The following is a 21,624-nucleotide window of genomic DNA, read 5'->3' on the forward strand; positions in this document are numbered from 1 at the left end:
CTGCCTCAGCCTCTCCAGTAGCTGGGACTACAGGCGCCCGACACCACTCCCGGCTAATTTTTTTGTATTTTTAGTAGAGACGGGGTTTCACCATGTTGGCCAGGATGGTCTTGATCTCTTGACCTCATGATCCACCCCCTCGGCCTCCCAAAGTGCTGGGATTACAGGCGTGAGCCATCGCACCTGGCCGTGTACTGCAAATATTTTTTAGCCATTTGTTCTACTTTGTTGATGGCATCTCTTCTTGTACAGATATTTCTTTCAATATTTTCTTTTAAGATCTTTTGACTTTGATTCATGAGTATAAACATTTTCCCTCCTCCAATTATAGAGCTTCCCCCCATATCTTCTTCTGGTCTTTTACAGTAAATTGCGATTTGTCCGTTTTCAATCTATTTTTTTTTTTTGAGACGGAGCCTCGCCGTGTCCCCCAGGTTGAAGTGGCGCGATCTCTGCTCACTGTAAGCTCCGCCTCCCAGGTTCAGGCCATTCTCCTGCCTCAGCCTCCCGAATAGCTGGGACTACAGGCGCCCGCCAGCACGGCCGGCTAATTTTTTTGGTATTTTTAGTAGAGACGAGGTTTCACCATGTTAGCCAGGATGGTCTCAGTCTCCTGATCTCGTGATCTGCCCGCCTCGGCCTCCCAAAGTGCTGGGATTACAGGCGTGAGCCACCGCGCCCGGCCTTCAATCTATTTTGAGTTTAGTTTGAGATAGTATGATTTAAAGGCCAGGCGCAGTGGCTCACGCCTGTAATCCCACGACTTTGGGAGGCTAAAGCGGGCGGATCTCCTGAAGACGGGAGTTTGACACCAGCCTGACCAACACGGAGAAACCCTGTCTCTACTAAAAATACAAAATTAGCCGGGGGTGGTGGTGCATGCCTGTAATCCCAGCTACTCGGGAGGCTGAGGCAGGAGAATTGCTTGAACCCAGGAGGCGGAGGTGGCAGTCAGCCGAGATCACGCCATTGCACTCCAGCCTGGGCAACAATGAACGAAACCCCGTCTCAAAAAATAATACTAAAAAAAGAGATAGTATGACTATATCTTAACAAATACTAGTGATTCGAAAAGTCACTTTCATCAAGTGGCCAAATTTCCATTGATATTTGAAACTGGATAGAATAACAGCTAACATTAACATTCAGTGCTTACAAGCAGGGCAGCTTCATGTTCTTGGTTTAATGTTGTGGTGTTGCCATCTTGAAATTCGTAATAATATTTGAACAAGGGACCCCTCATTTTTCATTCTGCACCGCACCTCGTCCTGTATGTTGTGGAACCGCTTACCAGGCCCAGGCACTGTACTAAGCACTTAACATACATTATTCCACTTAATCCTCCAGGCCATTCTGTTAAGTGGGGGTTATTTTCTTCTTCATTGTACAAATGTGGAAATGCAGGCAGGTCGATTTAAATAAGGCCTCAGAGCTAGAAAGCTGCAGAGAAGGGGTTTGAACCCTGCACCTCCGCGGCCAGGGCAGTGCGGGTGGCCGTCCGCGAACCCTGCGGGCTGTGGTGCTCGGGGGCGAGCTTGCGAGGGCGCGGCGGGCGCGGGGAGCGCGTCCGAGACTCTGTCGAGCGTCACCGGCGCGACCCCGCGTGCCCAGCTCCAGGTCGTGTTCTCCCAGGTGCTGGCCGGCGGGACTCCGCCTTCGGCCCTGGCGGCGCGCGCTCGCCTAGCCGGCGGGCACTCGCGCGCAGCGTTTGTGTTGCTTGCGAGTTTCCCGAGTTCACACAGGCCCTGGGTTGGCATGGCAACCAGGCAACCTGTTCCAGAGCCGCCAGCCTTCTCCGCACATGCCGCTGCCACCGCCGGGGCCGGGGCCGGAGCCTATCCCAGGATGCACCGCGCCAGCCCAGTCCCCAGTGGGCCGCCATGTTGTCGGAGTGAAAGGTAAGGGGGAGCGAGAGCGCCGGAGAGAGAAGATCGGGGGGCTGAAATCCATCTTCATCCTACCGCTCCGCCCGTGAGTATCCGCACCCCATCGGCCCCAAACGCTGCTCCGGACCCCTAGCGAGCAGATTGTCCCTTCGTATTGGTGTTTGAGAGCGGTTGTGGGGGTGAGAAGGGCTTTGGAAAAGCCGCCGGGGCCCTGGCTGAGGCTTCTCACTCGCTGTTCTCGTACATGTTTTGGAGTCAGCAGCAAGGCCCCTATTGTTATCAAAGGAGGGAGGGGGTGGGGAGCGGGGTCGAAGCTAGGAAAATGCTGGGGGTTTAGGCCCGAGCCCAGGGCGTAGACGTGCCTCTACGTTTTTGCCCGGCCCTGTTGGGAACCACCGAAGATTGATGTTGCCATTCGGGTTGCTTTTTTTGATGGGTTTGCGAAGCCCCGAGTCTTCTGTGTGGCCACGAAGTGTAATTCTGTGCCACCCCGATTTCTTCGACTTCTTGAGCTTCTGTGGCAGCGCCGGAGGAGGAGGAACAATAAATCGCTTTAGAAGCAGCCGTGGCCCTTGTCTACAGGCGAGATTCACCGTGGGGGAACTTTGCGAGCCTTAAATGTGGAGAAGTGGCGATCAGGAAGTTTCAGAATGCTTTTTAGGCTCCTGGGTGCTGTGGCCTTTTGTTTCCGTGTGAGCTTGTGTTTTTGGTGGGTTCTTCCTCTTTGAGCCTCCTGGTGTTGGTGTCTCTCTTAACTCAAAGAGGGGTTCACCCCTTGCTAGTAGGAAAATCTAGATACACAATACTAGTTTTAGTCCTCACAAACGTGCTTGGTAAACATAGATCATTTGTTTTACTTGTCAGTGCCATTCTCACGTCAAGTGAGGAATACACTCCTGTAACTTTTCCCTCCTCTAGCCCCCCCCGCCGAAAAAACAAAGCCAGAAACCCACACACAGCATTACCAGAGAAGGCTTTATCCTCCCGTAGCTTAAAGGATTGTTACCTTTTATTGTTCAATTAAGAAAACACTGTTCTCAGCCCTCGATACCATTTTGCTCAATTCCTGTTATTACTGGGATTAATTAAGAATAAGATTTTATGAAGCTTTTCCTGGGTTCTGTTTAAACTCAGTTAACTTCTGAAACAATAGGCTTAGCATTTTGTTTCTTGAAAGCACCTAAAAACTAAGACAGGCCCAACCCCAAGAAATGTGGCTTCCGATGCAGTTTTCGTAAGCAAAATAAACATTTTGACCCTTTGCTAATTTTAACTTTATAAAACACTCGGGAGCTGTTGATTCTTTATCTGGGCTCTTGGGAAACGCTCTCCGGATTCTGAACTTTGAGTTAGTGTTTTGCGTTAGCGACAATTGAATTCATTTTGTTCAAGGCCACAGCTTTTTGAAGTTGGAATTTGTTTAGTTTAGGTTTGAGATGAACTGTTTTAAGATAAATTTATGACCACAGAATGTTTGTTAAGTGTGGTAAAAATAAACACCTTTTAAACCACTAGGCATTTTAGTAAAAGGTGGGCCATGGAAATAAAGTAAACCGTGTTCCTTTGAATTCAACTCAATTAGTGATATTTTAAAAAACTTTGTAAACATTTGAAAGCTGTGAAAGAGTAGCTAGACTGAGCACTTCTAGTTGCTTAAAGTACTTAATAAGGTGTCATTTGTAAAAAAATCACATTTTAAATGCTACACGTAAGTTTTTAGTGAGCTTTTCTGATATTTAGGATACTGAGTTTTTAATTTTTGTGCCGTATTTGCCAAAATACTACAAAACTACCCAAGATAACATGTTAATTGCTTAGGTATTTGCTCACTTTGAAACTGTTCTGCCAGGTTTTCTCTGGTTTGAGAAACTGCCTTGCCTCTTTAGGTAAAGCAGGAAGTCTTAGGGCATACAGATAGCTTTACAAAAGCCAACTGTTTTGTTTGAACATTTTTATAGGAGTCTTTCCTTTCCCCCATTCCTTTTAGAATGAAGTTGTGTTTAGTGTGCTTCAGTGATAAACTCCTCTTTTATGTGGATATTCTTTCTCAGATAACTATTTTTTCTTTTAAAAAATTTTATTTGTGTAATTTGTGAGGTACAAGTGTAATTTGTACATGCGTGTATTGCGTAGTGGTGAAGTCAGGGCTTTTTGTGTGTCCATCACTGGAATAACGTACATTGTCCTCCTTAGGTAATCTCTCATTATCCTTCTCTCACCCTCCTAGATAACTATTTTGAGAAGGCTTTTATTTCAGAAAAGATTGCATTTGCTGTTTTAGGAATTCTGTTAGGAACTGGAGTTCCATTGCCTTAACTAGGGGTAACTAAATTCTAAGAGTCTTAAGCACGATGACTTCAAATTTACCAAAAACTTTTATATTTATCTCATTTTCATTAAGAAAAACCCAAAACATTGAGAGTCATAGAGGAAGGATTTCTTTCATTTTCTAGATGAGGAAACAGGTTGTTGGTTTAGTGCAAGAACTTGGGTTTCGGAACTCTTGGCCTGCTCTAGAACAAAGATTGTTAGATCGAGATTTCCTTTTAGGACAGAATGGGACTGTCTACTATTGGTACTAAGAGAGTAATGAATTCTTTAAAAAACCAAGCAGGGAGGCATTAAACTGATTTGCACTTTTGAAAGACCGGTGGTGAAACCGGGCTATGACTTTTTGATTTTGGTACTTGAGCATGGACTAGTGTCTAGGTTAGACTACTCCAGTACCCTGCTAAGGTTCTGATGGATTGGAATTCTTAACCTAGACTAGGCATTTCCAAATTAGGCTTTAAACAAATTACAAATTCCATTGTGTCTTCTTAGGCTGGCTTCAAAAACATGAATTTAGTTGTGAGAAGCAAATGCTACTTTATCAGAAGGTTTATTTATTCAACAGAGAGATAGTAGATTTGTTATTCATTTGTTTTTGAAGCATCACAGTGGGGGTTGGGAGGAGAGATAAAGCATTTGTAGCAGTAGACTGTTGGGCTGATGGCTTTGAAATTAGACCGTGGCTGTGGACAGGTGTGTCCTAATTGGTAACTGATTTATTTACTTTGTAGCTTTTTTTTTGAGATGGAGTCTCACTCTGTCGTCCAGGCTGGAGTGCAGTGGCTTGATCCCGGCTCACTGCAACCTCCGCCTCCTGGGTTCAAGCGATTCTTCTGCCTCAGCCTCCCGAGTAGCTGGGACTACAGGCGCATGCCACCACACCTGGCTACTTTTTAGTAGAGACGGGGTTTCAGCATATTGGCCAGGCTGGTCTGGAATTCTGACCTCGAGGTGCTCCTGCCTCCGCCTCCCAAAGTGCTGGGATTACAGGCGTAAGCCACCGTGCCTGGACATTTTGTAGCATTTTTTAAAAGCACCCACAGGCTGGCAAGTGTTCTATCTTAAGTACAGATGCAGTTTTTGATTTTAAGGAACTTTAATGTTTCATAGTAACATTTGAGGGATTCTTTGTTGGTCTTCCAGAGGCGTAGAGGATACGAGTGAGACATATTGTTGAGTTACTCTTGCAAGGGGTTAGTAGAAAGAAGTAAGCTTGGGAACGATTAGGGTTTGAATCCTTTCTCTGCTACTTGCTAGTTGAATGGCCTTGGACACATCCCATTTTTCTCCTGTACCTTAGTGTTTTCATTTGTAAAATAGAAATAATAATGGCTGCCTTTCAATGCTTTTGTGATGAGACAATGTCTGCGATATATTTGTTACACTGTTACTGTGTTGAAGCTTCTGTTTGTTTGTTTGTTTTTGAGACAGGATCTCACTCTGTCACCCAAGCCGGTGTGCAACCTCCCGCTCCTGGGCTCAAATGATCCTCCCACCTCAGCCTCCCCAGTAGCTGGGACTATAGGCACATGCCACCATGCCTAGCTAATTATTTTCAGTAGAGCTAGGTCTTGCTATGTTGCCCAGGCTGGTCTTGAACTCCTGGGCTCAAGCTATCTGCCCACCTGAGCCTCCCAAAGTGCTGGGATTGTAGGTATGAGCCACCACACCCAGCTGAGGCTTCTGATTTTTATAGTGAGGCTTTCTTTTTTTTTATAATTTAAAAAAATTATTTAATTAATTTATTTATTTTGAGACAGAGTCTCGCTCTGTCGCCCGGCTGGAGCACAGTGGCGCAACCTCTGCCTCCCTGGTTCAAGTGATTCTCCTGCCTCAGCCTCCCGAGTAGCTGGGATTACAGGTGTGTGCCACCAAGCCTGGCTAATTTTTGTGTTTTTAGTAGAGTCGGGGTTTCACCATGTTAGCCAGGATGGTCTCGATCTCCTGACCTCGTGATCCGCCCGCCTCGGCCTCCCAAAGTACTGGGATTACAGGCATAAGCCACTGTGCCCAGCCTCCATTGGCCTTCTTAGAGCCTTATTTTTTAATAAAATAATAGAGATGGAGGTCTCACTGTGTTGCCTAGGCTAGTCTTCAGCTCCTGGCTCAAGCGATTCTCCCTGCCTAAGTCTCCGAAGGTGCTAGGATGACAGGAGTGAGCCACTGTGTCCAGCCTGTAGTGAGGCTTTCTACACTAATGTGAAGTGTTTAAATTTGGTTTGGTCTCACCTTGTTTATAGTAGTTGAAGTACTAATGGCATAATGTGATTACAGTTAATAGTTGCAAGTTACTGGTAAAAATATTGATGCTTTTAAAAATCAGTGACAACTGACGAGAAGGCTTAGGCTAAGAGCATTCTGCTGCTGTTCTTGGTCAGAGGGTCTTATTGTTTCTTTAAGAAATAGCCTATCAATATATTGGGTTTTTTTTTTTTTTTTTTAATGAAACAGAGTCTCGATTTGTCACCCAGGCTGGAGTGCAGTGGTGCGATCTTGGCTCACTGCAATCTCTGCCTCCCGGGTTCAAATGATTCTCCTGCCTCAGCTTCCCAAGTAGCTGGGATTAAAAGTGTGCACCACCACACCCAGCTAATTTTTGTATTTCCAGTAGAGATGGGGTTTCATAATGTTGGCCAGGCTGGTCTCGAACTCCTGACCTCAAGTGATACACCTGCCTTGGCCTCCAAAGTGTTGGGATTATAGACGTCAGCCACCTCACCTGGCCAATATGTTGGACAATTTAAGGGATCCTTTCAAATTACACAATTTGAGCCATTGCTACTTATATATGGGTTTAGGCTTTTGTTTAGTTATTAGCATATGTCTGCTCCAGCTGTAAAGTTGTGATTTATTGATTGATTGATTGATTGATTTTTTGAGACAGAGTCTCGCTCTGTTGCCCAGGTTGGAGTGCAGTGGCGCGATCTCGGCTCACTGCAACCTTTGCCTCCTGGATTCAAGCCATTCTCCTGCCTCAGCCTCCCGAGTAGCTGGGATTATAGGCCCCCAGCACCATGCCTGGCTAATTTTTATATTTTTAGTAGAGACGGGATTTCACCGTGTTGGCCAGGCTGGTCTCGAACTCCTGACGTCAGGTGATCCACCCACCTTGGCCTCCCAAAGTGCTGGGATTACAGGCATGAGTCACCACACCTGGCCAAAGTTGTGATAGTTTTAAAAAGGCTTTTGGGGCTGGGCGCGGTGGCTCACGCCTGTAATCCCAGCACTTTGGGAGGCTGAGGCAGGTAGATCACCTGAGGTCGGGAGTTCAAGACCAGCCTGGCCAACATGGTTAAACCCCGTCTCTACTAAAAATACAAAAAATTAGCCGGCCGTGGTGGTGGGCGCCTGTAGTACCAGCTACTCGGGAGGCTGAGGCAGGAGAATCGCTTGAATCTAGGAGGTGGAGGTTGTAGTGAGCCGAGATCGCATCATTGCACCCTAGCCTGGGCAACAAGGGCAAAACTCTGTCTCAAAAAAAAAAAAAAAAAAGCTTTTGTTCATTTAAAAACTGTCGGTTGGTTTGAGGTATAAGTAAGTTGGGGAGATTGATAGAAGTCTAATTCTGTATTGCTACATGTTGGTTAACAACATAAACTTCTCTGAAGTGGTAGTATTGAGTTCTGATCTCAATACCTTGCCAGAGTGCATGCCACCAACGACTTTATTTATTGCAAAAGACATGGGGTTCATGTTTTTATCTTAGTGTGTTTTGTGTTTCAAAAGATGGAAATATTAAACATTTGTAACCTGTTTGTCCTTAGGTGTTGGTGGAATGAGCGTTGCATGTGTCTTGAAGAGAAAAGCAGTGCTTTGGCAGGACTCTTTCAGCCCCCACCTGAAACATCACCCTCAAGAACCAGCTAATCCCAACATGCCTGTTGTTTTGACATCTGGAACAGGGTCGCAAGCGCAGCCACAACCAGCTGCAAATCAGGCTCTTGCAGCTGGGACTCACTCCAGCCCTGTCCCAGGATCTATAGGAGTTGCAGGCCGTTCCCAGGACGACGCTATGGTGGACTACTTCTTTCAGAGGCAGCATGGTGAGCAGCTTGGGGGAGGAGGAAGTGGAGGAGGCGGCTATAATAATAGCAAACATCGATGGCCTACTGGGGATAACATTCATGCAGAACATCAGGTAAAAAAAAGTTCACTATTTCAGCTTTGACATTCCTTTATAATCACTGTCCACTTAGGATATCTGCTTTCAATGAATGTCTTAAAAAACTTAAATTGCTAATTTCATTTGGTACAAACAGTTACTTGTTTTAAAGGTTGATCATTGTAATACTGTTACTGGGTCATTTATCATGCTGGTGCTAAATAGTAAATAGCCAATTCATTCATTCATTCATTCATTCATTTGAGACAGAGTCTCGCTCTGTCACCCAGGCTGGAGTGTGGTCGCCTGATCTCGGCTCACTGCAGCTGCCGCCTCCCAGGTTCAAGCAGTTCTCCTGCCCTAGCCTCCTGAGTAGCTGGGACTACAGGTGTGCACCACCACGCCTGGCTGATTTTGTATTTTCAGTAGAAATGGGGTTTCACCATGTTGGCCAGGCTGGCCTCGAACTCCTGACCTCAAGTGATCTGCCCGCTTCGGCCTCCCAAAGTGCTGGGATTACAGTTGTGAGCCACCCACGCCCGGCCTATACAATGCATTTTTTTTTTTTTTTTGAGACGGGATCTCACTCTGTTGCCCAGGCTGGAGTGCAGTGGCGCAATCTCTGCTCGCTGCAAGCTCCGCCTCCCAGGTTCATGCCATTCTTCTGCCTCAGCCTCCCAAGTAGCTGGGACTACAGGTGCCCTCCACCATGCCTGGCTAATTTTTTGTATTTTTTTAGTAGAGACGGGGTTTCACTGTGTTAGCCAGGATGGTCTTGATCTCCTGACCTCCTGATCCACCCATCTCGGCCTCCCAAAGTGCTGGGATTATAGGCATGAGCCACTGCGCCCGGCCTACAATGCATTTTTAAGAACACTTTTTTTGGAACAAAGGATACTTTTTTTACTATTGACATAAGAACTGCTAGGGTGTTTATAGGACAGATACATATTTTTGAATCTTTTCTCTTGGGTGTGGGTGACTTGATTTTAAGATGTTGTAGTTGAAAGTAGGGGGGAAGTTGATAACATCAGTTGCTCAAGTGAAATTTATTTGAAATGGGACTGATATATTGTGTCAGAGAAGTGGTTGTGGCTTTTAGGTTTTAACCACCTTTGTCCTCTTGTTGTTTAATTTTTAATTTTAACATGTTCAGTCTTACTAATCTAAAACCATAGCAGGAATCATAGCATATTTTACTGAGAAGAGAGGTTAGCCTGATCCATGTTTCCTGATTTCTTGATAATGACCAACCAAAAGATTAGACTGTTTTGATCAGGGTATTCTTTGAAATTGGGTATAGGTTGAATTTGGAAAGGTTCATTTTGTGTCACCCGTCAGTACTGATTAGCAAGAACTGACATTTTTCATTAGGCTTCTAGTGCTTCTGTTTTACTTCAGAAAAAATCAGGTACAAACATACCTGCAAGTCTGAATTTATTATACTTCCTCTGATCCCCCCAAAAGTGAACTATAGTTTTTTTTTTTTTTTTTTTTTTTGGAGATGGAGTCTCGCTCTGTTGCCCAGGCTGGAGTACAGTGGCACAATCTCGGCTCACTGCAGCCTCCCCCTCCCAGGTTTAAGCAATTCTCCTGCCTTACCCTCCCGAGTAGCTGGGATTACAGGCACCCACCTCCATGCCTGGCTAATTTTTGTATTTTTAGCAGAGAGAGGGTTTCACCATGTTGGCCAGGCTGGTCTTGAACTCCTGACCTCGAGTGATCCACCTGCCTCGGCCTCCCAAAGTGCTAGGATTACAGGTGTGAGCCACCGTGCCCAGGCTTTTTTTTTTTTTTTTTTTTTTTCTTTTTTTCTTTTTTTTTTTTTTTGAGACAAGGTCTGGCTCTGTCATCCAGGCTGGAGTGTGGTGATATGATCTTGGCTCACTGCAATCACGGTCTCCCTGGTTCAAGCGATCCTCCCACCTCAGTCTCCTGAGCAGCTGGGACTACAGGTGTGCAACACTACACCCGGCTACTTTTGTATTTTTTGTAGAGATGGGGTTTTGCCATGTTGGCCAGGCTCTACTTTGAGCCCAGGCTCAAAGTGATCCACCCGCCTTGGACTCCCAGAGTGCTGGGATTACAAATGTGAGCCACTGCACCTGGCCAGTTCTTTACTTTTGTAGAAACAAAGACAGGCTGGGTGCAGTGGCTCACGCCTGTAATCCCAGCACTTTGGGAGGCCGAGGTGGGTGGATCACCTGAGGTAAGGAGTTCGAGACCAGCCTGACCAACATGGTGAAACCCTGTCTCTACTAAAAATGCAAAAATTAGCCAGGCGTGGTGGCGCATGCCTGTAATCCCAGCTACTTGGAAGGCTGAGGCAGGAGAGTCACTTGAACCTGGGACAGGGAGTTTGCAGTGAGCTGAGATCTTGCCATTGCACTCCAGCCTAGGCAACGGGTGAAACTCCATCTCAAAAAAATAAAGTAAAAAATTAGCTGGGCGTGGGGGCACATGCCTGTGTTTCCAGCTGCTTGGGAGGCTGAGGTGGAAGGATTGCTTGAGCCTGGGTGGCAGAAGTTGCAGTGAACAGAGATCATGCCACTGCACTTCAGTGTGGGCAACAGAGTGAGACCCTGTCTCAAAAAAAAAAAAAAAGAAAAGAAAAAGAAGGTTTTCAGCTGGGTGTGGTGGCTCACGCCTGTAATCCCGACACTTTGGGAGGTCAAGGCAGGTGGATCACCTGAGGTCAGGAGTTCAAGACCAGCCTGGCCAACATGGTGAAACCCCGTCTCTACTAATAATACAAAAAAATTAGCCTGGCATGGTGGTGCACACCTGTAATCCCAGCTCCTTGGGAGGCTGAGGCAGGAGAATCGCTTGAACCCGGGAGGCGGAGGTTGCAGTGAGCAGAGATCACACCGTTGCACTCCAGCCTGAGTGACAAGAGCGAAACTATCTCCAAAAAAAGAAAAAAGAAAGATTTTCTTTGGAATGAAGATATGCACAGAATTTGGTGATTGAATTAGAAATCTTATATCCTGGAAAGATGAAGTAATGGAGGAAAAGTGCAGAGTGCCTCTGGTTTGGGACACGGTGATTACATTTGATAGGACACCTGTTGAGTTTGAGGTAGAAGCAGAATATCTAGGTGTATACTGTAGGCAGCTCTACATGTAGCGGGAGATCAAGGTAGGAGGTATTTGATTTGGGTGGCATCTGTGTAGTGGGGCAAAAACAAACCCTGTAATCTCTGTACTATTTGGCTAAATGTTATTTAAAAATCATGAACATTGGTTTTTTAAAATCTATAATAAAGATCTATAAGATCTTTTATTGTGTTTCCTAATGATAGACTGATGGGCGGAAGGTGAAAGGGAGAGTCAGGGTGCCTGGCCTGTTCTTTGCTAGGTGAGCAAATCAAACTCTAGGTCAGTCCTTGGCAGAGCTCTAAGATCTGATTATTGCTGTGCAAGTTAAGAAGTGTTTATTGAAGGCTTACTCAGGCCTCTGTCTTACACTGAGCCCTATCATAAGGAATCACATCTGACTTACTGAGCAGTTTTATCCAGGTCAGTTAGCAAACTTGAGTTAATAATAGTAAATGGCAAAACCTATTTCCCACCCAGGTGGCCTAAACCAGTGACCTTGGAATTGGCATTCATCATTACAACACAATTCTTTGGGCTGGACACATGAAATAATGAACAACGTTGGGGAACTCAGGGTAGTTGGTATGTTGCAGTTGTGGACCACCCACAGATTACTTTTCTGTAGTCATTATAGTGTATTGTACTGGTTTTAGTGTTGTTCTCACCTTCTGGACTGAACTATTCTAGATCAGAGACTTGTGTTTTTCATGCCCCTTTTCCAGGAGGTATTATGAAACTTTCGTGTTGATTGAATGAGGGAAGACCAGAGGTTCTTCAGTTTTGCGCTCAGGTAAAGGAGTGGGTCTTACAGCTCAGTCATCCTGCTGGGAAACACATGGCAACAAGTAGAGGCCACTTGATAGGCAGCTGTGCTGAGGGTAGTATAATTGAAGAGCAAAGGGGCACATCTCTAGGTGGAGAATCTCTGCCCTTATTAGCCACTGTTACGGATAGGAGGTGTAAGAGGGTGCCTGATCTGTCATGTGGGTCAGAGAGGAAAAGAGGTTGAGAACCACTGATGATAATGGAAACATTTATATGTTCTAGGCATTGGGCTATTGTATTTCCTATATATAATCCTTACAGCAATCCTATGAAGGAGATAAATACCCTTTTTTGAAAAGTGAGAAACAGGCTTTGTTACCAGCTAATACCTGGTTTTTGAAATCAGTCTTTGATTCCAGTGTCCACGTTCTAGATCGATTTCTGCTTCCCTAGGCAAGATAAACCAGACAAAACTATGCACCAAGTGGCACATTACAGGGCCAAAGAATTGTTTTGCCATAATTTTGCTTGAAATTTAGAGACTGTAAACTTAATAATGAGATGAATACAAATGTTGACCATTCTCCTATAACTGCAGGAGTACTTGCCCCCAACTCCCAAAAGCAGTAATGGTAAAGTCCATTTTTCTTCAGTTCTGTTTTTTATTACATATATGTTCTAAGTGGTAATGTGGATGGAAAATTATCTCTAGAGACAGAATGACTCAATATAAAGTGATCCTATTGCCAGCTCATTCTACCCTACTACTGGGCCTTTTTTTTTTTTAATGGCCCTTTGGCATAATAAACAAAGTTTAAGATCAAATTGGCAGGATGCTTTCACCAGTGAACTAGTGAAGTAAAGAATATCATAGGCTGTGATGCCAGTAGCATTGGAGGGAGGGGAACTCTTTGTCATGCCAGGTACTTTATTTCTCTCGTAATTACTCCTATTAAGAGCAATTGCTTTTACACTTTTTTTATTTATTGAGACAGGGTTTCACTCCTGTTGCCGAGGCTGGAGTGCAATGGGCACCATCTAGGCTCGCTGCAACCTCTGCCTCCCCAGCTCAAGTGATTCTTGTGCCTTAGCCTCCCTATCCTGGGACCACAGGCGCGTGCCACAACACCTAGCTCATCTTTGTATTTTTTGTAGAGGTGGAGTTTTGCCATGCTCAGGCTGGTCTCAAAACTCCTTTTTTTTTTTTTTTAAAAAAAAAAATAAAGTCTTGTTCTGTAGTCCAGGCTGGAGTGCAGTGGCATGATCTCAGCTCACTGCAACCTCTGCCTGCTGGGTTCATGTGATTCTCCTGCCTCAGTCTCTCCAGTAGCTAAGACTACAAGTGTGTACCACCACGCCCGGCTAATTTTGTATTTTTAGTAGAGACGAGGTTTCACCATGTTGGCCAGGCTAGTCTCGAACTCCTAACCTCAGGTGATCCACCTGCCTCGGCCTCTCAAAGTGCTGGGATTATAGGCATGAGCCACCGTTCCTGGGCCACTTGTATACTTACATTAAAAAGTTTTTCATCTTTTGGCTGGACGCAGTGGCTCACATCTGTAATCGCAGCACTTTGGGAGGCCGAGGAGGGTGGATGGTTTGAGCCCCCAGGAGTTCGAGAGCAGCCTGGACAACATGGTGAAATCTTGTCTCTACAAAATATACAGAAATTAGCCAGGCATGGTGGCGCTGTGCCTGTGGTCCCAGCTACTTGGAGGGCTGAGGTAGGAAGATCACTTGAGCCCAGGAGACGTAGGTTGCAGTGACCCGAGATTGTGCCACTGCACTCCATTTTGGATGACAGAGTTGAGACCTTGTCTCAAAAAAAAAAAAGGCCGGGTGTGCTGGCTCACACCTGTAATCCCAACACTTTGGGAGGTCGAGGTGGGCAGATTTCTTGAGGGTCAGGAGTTTGAGACCAGCGTGGCCAACATGGCGAAACCTCATCTCTACTAAAAATACAAAAAAATTAGCCAGGTGTGGTGGCATGCACCTATAATCCCAGTTACTCAGCAGGCTGAGGCAGGATAATCATTTGAACCCAGGAGGTGGAGATTGAAGTGAGCCGAGATTGTGCCACTGCCCTCCAGCCTGGGTGACAGAGCGAGACTGCATCTCAAAAAAAAAAAAAAAAAAAGTTTACCTTTTGAAGTTGAGATTTTCCTGTTTGATGTGGCAAATCCTCTTAAGTGGTTGAGTTTTCCTCTTTTTTTTTTTGAGATGGAGTCTTGCTCTGTCACCCAGGCTAGAGTTCATTGGCTCGATCTCGACTCACTGCAACCTCTGCCTCTCAGGTTCAAGTGATTCTCCTGCCTCAGCCTCCTGAGTAGCTGGGACTACAGGCACCTGCCATCATGCCTGGCTAATTATTATTTTTTTTTTTATTTTTTATTTTTGGTAGAGATGGGGTTTCACCATGTTGCCCGGCTGGTCTTGAACTCCTGACCTCAGGTGATCCTCCCGCCTCGGCCTTCCAAAGTGCTGGGATTACAGGTGTGAGCCACCATTCCTGGCCTAAAACAGGCAAGCTCTTTATGGTCTTTCTTTATTTTTCTTTTTTTCTACTTTAATAATAGAAATATATCATTTGGTATAATACATAAAATCGTATCTGGTACAGGTAGAAACTTCAGAGCCCTCTTTTTTTTTTATTTTTATTTTTTATTTTTTGAGACAGAGTCTCGCTCTGTCGCCTAGGCTGGAGTGCAGTGGCGCGATCTCCGCTCACTGCAAGCTCTGCCTTCTGGGTTCACGCCATTCTCCTGCCTCAGCCTCCTGAGTAACTGGGACTACAGGCGCCTGCCACCTCCCCCGGCTAATTTTATGTATTTTTAGTAGAGATGGGGTTTCACCGTGTTAGCCAGGTTGGTCTCGATCTCCTGACCTCATGATCCGCCCCCCGCTCGGCCTCCCAAAGTGCTGGGATTACAGGCGTGAGCCACTGTGCCTGGCAGAGAGCCCTCATTTTTGGGCCAAATTGAGGTCTTCAGAGGGAAGTGAGGGAAAGAAGTCTCGTGAAAAAAAATTTTTTTTTTTTTTTGCCTGTAAAATTATACCCATAGTATACAATTAAGATAATGTGGGCTGGGCGTGGTGGCTCACTCCTGTACTCCCAGCACTTTGGGAGGCTGAGGCAGGTGGATCACGAGGTCAGGCGTTTGAGACCAGCCAACATGGTGAAACCCTGTCTCTACTAAAAATACAAAAATTAGCAAGGTGTGGTGGCGCGTACCTGTAATCCCAGCTACTCAGGAGAGGCAGGAAAATCGCTTGAATCCGGGGGGCGGAGGTTGCAGTGAGCCGAGATCCCGCCACTGCACTCCAGCCTGGGCGACAGAGGGAGACGCCGTCTCAAAAAAATAATAATAATAAAAAAAAGATGATAGATATTGGGCCAGGCGTGGTGGCTTATGCCTGTAATCCCAGCACTTTGGGAGGCCGAGGTGGGCGGATCACTTGAGGCCAGGAGTTCGAGACTAACCTGGGCAACATGATGAAACCCCGTGTCTACTAAAAATACAAAAATTAGCCAGGCGTCGTGGCGCGTTATTGTAATTCCAGCTGCTCGAGAGGCTGAGGCATGAGAATTGCTCTAACCCGGGAAGCAGGGCAGAGGTTGCAGTGAGCCGAGATCGCACAACTGCACTCCAGCCTGGGCGACAGAGCAAGACTCTGTCTCAAAAAAAAAAAAAAAAGATAATGGATATGGAGCAAAATACTAGAAAACAAAGCTGGGTACATTGGCTCCTGCCTCTAATCCCAGATACTCAGGAGGCTGAGTCAGGAGGATTGCTTGAGGCCAGGAGTTTGAGACCAGCCTGGGCAATGTAGTGAGACCCTGTCTCTACAATAAAAAGGAAAAAAATTAGCTGGGCATGTTGGCATATGCCTGTAGTCCTACTCAGGAGGCTGAGGCGGGAGGATCACTTGAGCCCAGGGAGTTCAGGCACTCCAGCCTGTGTGACAGTGAGATCCTGTCTCTTTGAAAAAAAAAAACAAATACTAGAAAACACATCTTCCCACCCAAATGAGTTATGTATTTGAAAATGTTACTTATTTTGGGCTGGGCGCGGTGGCTCACGCCTGTAATCCCAGCACTTTGGGAGGCCAAGGCGGGTGGATCACGAGATCAGGAGATCGAGACCATCCTGGCTAACATGGTGAAACTCCGTCTCTACTAAAAATACGAAAAATTAGCCGAGCGTGGTGGTGGGCGCCTGTAGTCTCAGCTACTCAGGAGTCTGAGGCAGGAGAATGGCTTGAACCCGGGAGGTGGAGCTTGCAGTGAGCCCAGATCGCACCACTGAGCTCCAGCCTGGGTGACAGAGCAAGACTCCGTCTCAAAAGAAGAAAAAAAGTTACTTATTTTGACAGTAATTTGTATACCTTTAGATTTTTTTCTGTCCTGAATAACACTGAAAATTTCATTACTAAAAGCCTAAGGTCAAGTCTTTGACTTGAGAATGTTTTATTCTTGTATTGTGAAATCTGTTGTCTCTGTAAACTGCTGTGGGATAGATAAACTGGTTGATGAAATAGGGCAAAAAAATTAAAGTCGATTGGTTGAACTGCAGCCTCTGTTGTACTGGATTATGAGGGACAGAGATAGATAGAAGCTTTGCCTTGGGGGAAGGGAAATTTGGAGGACAGTTCCATAGAGCTTACCCACTTTGCTTGCACTCTTTTAGCACTAGGATATATCAGTATCCACCATAGATTGACAGCCTATAGGAGATAATTCCAGAGAACCAGGCAAAAAATCAGTGGATGAGGCCAGGTGCAGTGGCTCATACCTATAATCCCAGCACTTTGGGAGGCCAAGGCAGGCGGATCACCTGAGGTCAGGAGTTCGAGACCAGCCTGACCAACATGGAGAAACCCCATCTCTACTAAAAATACAAAATTAGTGGGGCGTGGTGGCGCACGCCTGTAATCCCGGCTACTTGGGTGGCTGAGGCAGGAGAATTGCTTGAACCCGGGAGGCAGAGGTTGTGGTGAGCCGAGATCGTGCCATTGCACCCTACTCTGGGCAACAAGAGCGAAATGCCGTCTCAAAAAAAAAAAAAATTCAGTGGATAAATATATTTTGACTCCACTTGTACCTTCTCTTTCTTTCACTTGGTGTGGCCATCTTACAACGATATTCTGATACCCACCCCTGATGTGTCAACCAGTCTTACTCTTCAGTGCTGTTAGTCTTTTTTTTTTTGAAGGGTTTTAAAAGTTTTATTTTTATTGTATATGAAAAAAGAGCTATCATGGTTTTTTTCATTGGGGTGGATGCCTTGGATAATCCATTCAAGGAAGATCACTTCGTCCAACTTAATGCAGCCGAACTTAATGAAACCCATTTTCTTCGCTTACTGACAGAAACACTGGCGGGGCATATTGAGGCCGTAATTTGGATCAGATCTTGCTGGTCTGAGCGTACGCAACGAGAGAGAGAACCCTGGCTGAATTTTTGCGAGTGGCTCCAGTAGAGCTGCTGGTGACCCATCTTGCTCTCAGGAATGCAGTGAGACAAAAGGAAAGAGCTCCAGTTAATTTTTATACCTTGTAATCAACAGGGACTACTATGTTAAACTGGGAGGGAGCCCAAGTATTTCCCAAACTGGGGAGTCTCTACATTCCCTAGAAATGTCTTTCTGTTGTACCTGCTGATGGACTCTCTTAGACAATGAATCTTGTCTATCTGGGTAGATTGCCTTAGCATTTGTACTAGTAGAATTTGGTTAACATGTTAAAGCTGAATAATCCATTTTCATATTTTGTTTCTCTTATGCATGTACTCTTAGAGCCTTATTATGCTTAGAATTCACAAGGCTTAACATTATGTACTTGGTCAAAGGAATCATCAGCAGGCCTTCTTTAACTATAACTTTTTCTTTTTTTTGAGACAGAGTCTCACTTTGTCACCCACTGGCACTATCTAGGCTCACTGAAACCTCTGCCTCCTTTGTTCAAGCGATCTGGTGCCTCAGCCTACTGAGTAGCTGGGATTATAGGCATGTGCCATCATGCCAGCTCATTTTTGTATTTTTAGTAGAGACGGGGTTTTGCCATATTGGCCAGGCTGGTCTTGAACTCCTGACCTCAGGTAATCCACCCGCCTCAGCCTCCCAAAGTGCTAGGATTACAGGCGTGAGCCACTGCGCCTGGCCTCAAAAGGTATTTGATGTGAAATTAGTAAAAGTTGTATGATAGGTGGTAGTGAGATGTGACTGTGGGAATAAAAGGTCATGATAGGAAAATAAATTGGAGTAAAGTTAGAAATATGTACCAGAATAATGGGTTATAGAATTTACCATGATGGGCCGGGCATGGTGGCTCAAGCCTGTAATCCTAGCACTTTGGGAGGCCGAGGCGGGCCGATCATGAGGTCAGGAGATCGAGACCGTCCTGGCTAACACAGTGAAACCCCATCTCTACTAAAAATACAAAAAATTAGCCGGGCATGGTGGCACGTGCCTGTAGTCCCAGCTACTCAGGAGGCTGAGGCAGGAGAATTGCTTGAACCTGGGAGGCGGAGGTTGCAGTAAGCGGAGATCGCACCATTGCACTCCATCCAGCCTGGGCGACAGAGTAAGACTCCATCTCAAAAAAAATAAATAAATAAAAAATAAAAAAGAATTTACCCTGATGGTTCTGGTGGCTAAAGAAAAGAGGAAAGCATAATGATTCCTCAGATTCTTACTTAGAAACTTCCTAACAGCAGTTAGGAAGAGTTGTGTTTGGATTTCAGTTATAGATGTGGTTGAAGTGCTTTGTATACTGTAAAGCAATAAGATTTTTTTATTTCTTTATTTTTTATTTTATTTTATTTTATTTTATTTTATTTTATTTTTTTTGAGACAGAGTCTCGTTCTGTTGCCCAGGCTGGAGTGCACTGGCGCGATATCAGCTCACTGCAAGCTCTGCCTCCTGGGTTCATGCCATTCTCCTGCCTCAGCCTCCCGAGTAGCTGGGACTACAGGCACCCGCCACCACGCCCGGCTAATTTTTGTGTTTTTGGTAGAGACGGGGTTTCACTGTATTAGCCAGGAGGGTCTCGATCTCTTGACCTCATGATCCACCCGCCTCAGCCTCCCAAAGTGCTGGTATTACAGGCGTGAGCCACTGCGTCCGGCCTTTTAAAAATTTTTTTAGCGGAGTCTCACTCTTGTCGCCTAGGCTGTATAGTGCAGTGGTGCGATCTTGGCTCACTGCAATCTCTACCTCCTGGGTTCAAGCCATTCTCTTGCCTGAGCCTCCCCAGTAGCTGGGATTACAGGCGTATGCCAACATGCCCAGCTAATTTTTGTACTTTTAGTAGAGATGGGGTTTCACCGTGTTGGCCAGGATGTCTCGAACACCTGACCTCAGGTGATCCACCCACCTCTACCTCCCAAAGTGCTGGGATTAAAAAGGAGTGAGCCACCACGCCCAGCCAGTAGGATGTTATTACTTGTTTTTCATGACAGATTTCTGTATTTTCAGAAGACACACATGTCTTTTGTGCATGTGTCCATTTTCTCTCAGGCAACAGCATTTGCTGAATACTCTGCAGGCTAAGCCTGAGTACAAAATTAGGTTTCTGGGTGTGTGGAAAGAATACTTTAACAATTACAATCTATCTAGTTATTCACTCTTGTGAAAGGACTTAAACATTCATACAGGATGAAAGAACTGACAACATAATGCCAGGAGAGGAGTCAGTGCTGAAGTGCTGAGGTGAGGGTAGGGTAAATCATCTTTTTTTTTTTTTCCTTTTGAGAGATTTCTAATCTCTTTGGTTTTTACATTCAGTTTCTTTGACTTCTGGATATTGTAAAGAGCCATAATAGCACTGTGGCTTCAGCTCAGTGTGTAGTTGTTGGCTGCCCTGGCATTTTGCTGCTTGCTGTGAATGTAATCTTTTTTTGAGATTGGGTCTCGCTCTGTCGCCTAGGCTGGAGTGCAATGGTGCGATCTCGGCTTACCACAACTTCCACCTCCCGGGTTCAAGTGAGTCCTGCCACAGCCTCCTGAATAGCTGGGACTACAGGTGTGCACACCAAGCCTGGCTAATTTTTGTATTTTTAGTAGAGATGGGGTTTCATTATGTTGGCCAGGCTGATTTTTGAACTCCTTACCTTATGATCTGCCCGCCTTGGCCTTCCAAAGTGCTGAGATTACAGGCGTGAGCCACTGCGCCTAGCCTGCCGTGAATATAATCTCACACCTCCATGTAAGAAGTGGTGGGTTCAGTGATTGGCAATAGGTTGGGTAAGTTTAATACTTGGGAATTTGGTTAAAGAACTTGGCCCTGAATGGTGTAAATGTGTTGATACTTGCAATTGGGCCGTGCGTGGTGGCTCATGCCTGTAATCCCAGCACTTTGGGAGGTGGAGGTGGGTGGATCACGAGGTTAGGAGTTCGAGACCAGACTGACCAACATGCCACGTGTGGTGGCAGGCGCCTGTAATCCCAGCTACTTAGGAGGCTGAGGCAGGAGAATCGCTTGAACCCGGGAGGCGGAAGTTACACAGTCAGCCAAGATCGCGCCACTGCACTCCAGCCTGAGTGACAGAGCAAGGCTCTGTCTCAAAAAATAAAAATAAAAATTAAAAAAACCCCAAAAAACAAAACAAAAAAACCCCTGCAGTTATTAGACTTCTCCAGGGGAATGCTCTTCATGTTTTTTGTGTAATACTTTTTGAAAACTGTTGATTTTTTAAATTTCGTTTTGAGACAGAGTTTCACTCTTGTTGCCCAGGCTGGAGTGCAGTGGCACGATTTCGGCTCACCACAACCTCCGCCTCCCAGGTTCAAGCAATTCTCCTGCCTTAGCCTCCCCAATAGCTGTGATTATAGGCGTGCGCCACCACACCCAGCTAATTTTGTATTTTTAGTAGAGATGGGATTTCTCCTTCTTGGTGAGGCTGGTTTCGACCTCCCGACCTCAGGTGATCTGCCCACCTCGGCCTCCCAAAGTGCTGGGATTACAGGCGTGAGCCACCGCCTCTGGCCCTTTTTTTTTTTTTCTAAATTATTTTGAGACAGAGTCTTACGCTGTCGCCCAGGCTGGAGTGTAGTGGCACAATCTTGGCTCACTGCAATCTCCACCTCCTGGGTTCAAGCGATTCTCCTGCTTCAGGCTCCCAAGTAGCCGGGATTATAAGCGTGCACCACCACGTCCAGCTAATTTTTGTATTTTTAGTAGAGACTGGGTTTCGCCATGTTGACCAGGCTGGTCTTGAACTCCTGGCCTCAGGTGATGCACCTGCTTCAGCCTCCCAAAGTGCCAGGATTACAGGTGTGAGCCACTGGGCTCAGCCTGAACTATTGATTTTTGTTGATAGCTTATTAATGGTTTTACTAGATTTAGTAGATGTGGATTTGTCTGTTGCCATTAGTAAGTGCTCTTTTATGGTCCAAGTACCTTTCTTAATATTTTTATGAGTCTCATCAGGAAAACTGTTCT

At 45.6% G+C, this 21,624-nt stretch overlaps 1 protein-coding gene and 1 long non-coding RNA gene across 2 annotated transcripts in view; both read left to right on the forward strand.

Annotated features, from left to right (window-relative positions):
- Window positions 1–1,872: 1,872 nt before the first annotated feature.
- The window catches only part of PUM1 (pumilio RNA binding family member 1), a gene marked incomplete at its 5' end in the record, with an annotated part of 132,180 nt that continues 112,428 nt past the window's right edge, over window positions 1,873–21,624 (forward strand). The window contains 2 exon segments of the mRNA NM_001134123.1: window positions 1,873–1,971; window positions 7,982–8,355. Of these exon segments, the coding sequence (NP_001127595.1) occupies window positions 7,993–8,355 (363 nt within the window).
- On the forward strand, window positions 10,158–19,488 carry LOC129051712 (uncharacterized). The gene is made up of 2 exons (XR_008516138.1): window positions 10,158–11,999; window positions 12,140–19,488. It is a non-coding gene; the product is annotated as an uncharacterized LOC129051712 (long non-coding RNA).

The sequence above is a fragment of the Pongo abelii genome, chromosome 1 (genome assembly GCF_028885655.2).
Source record: "Pongo abelii isolate AG06213 chromosome 1, NHGRI_mPonAbe1-v2.0_pri, whole genome shotgun sequence".
Lineage (NCBI taxonomy): Eukaryota > Metazoa > Chordata > Mammalia > Primates > Hominidae > Pongo > Pongo abelii.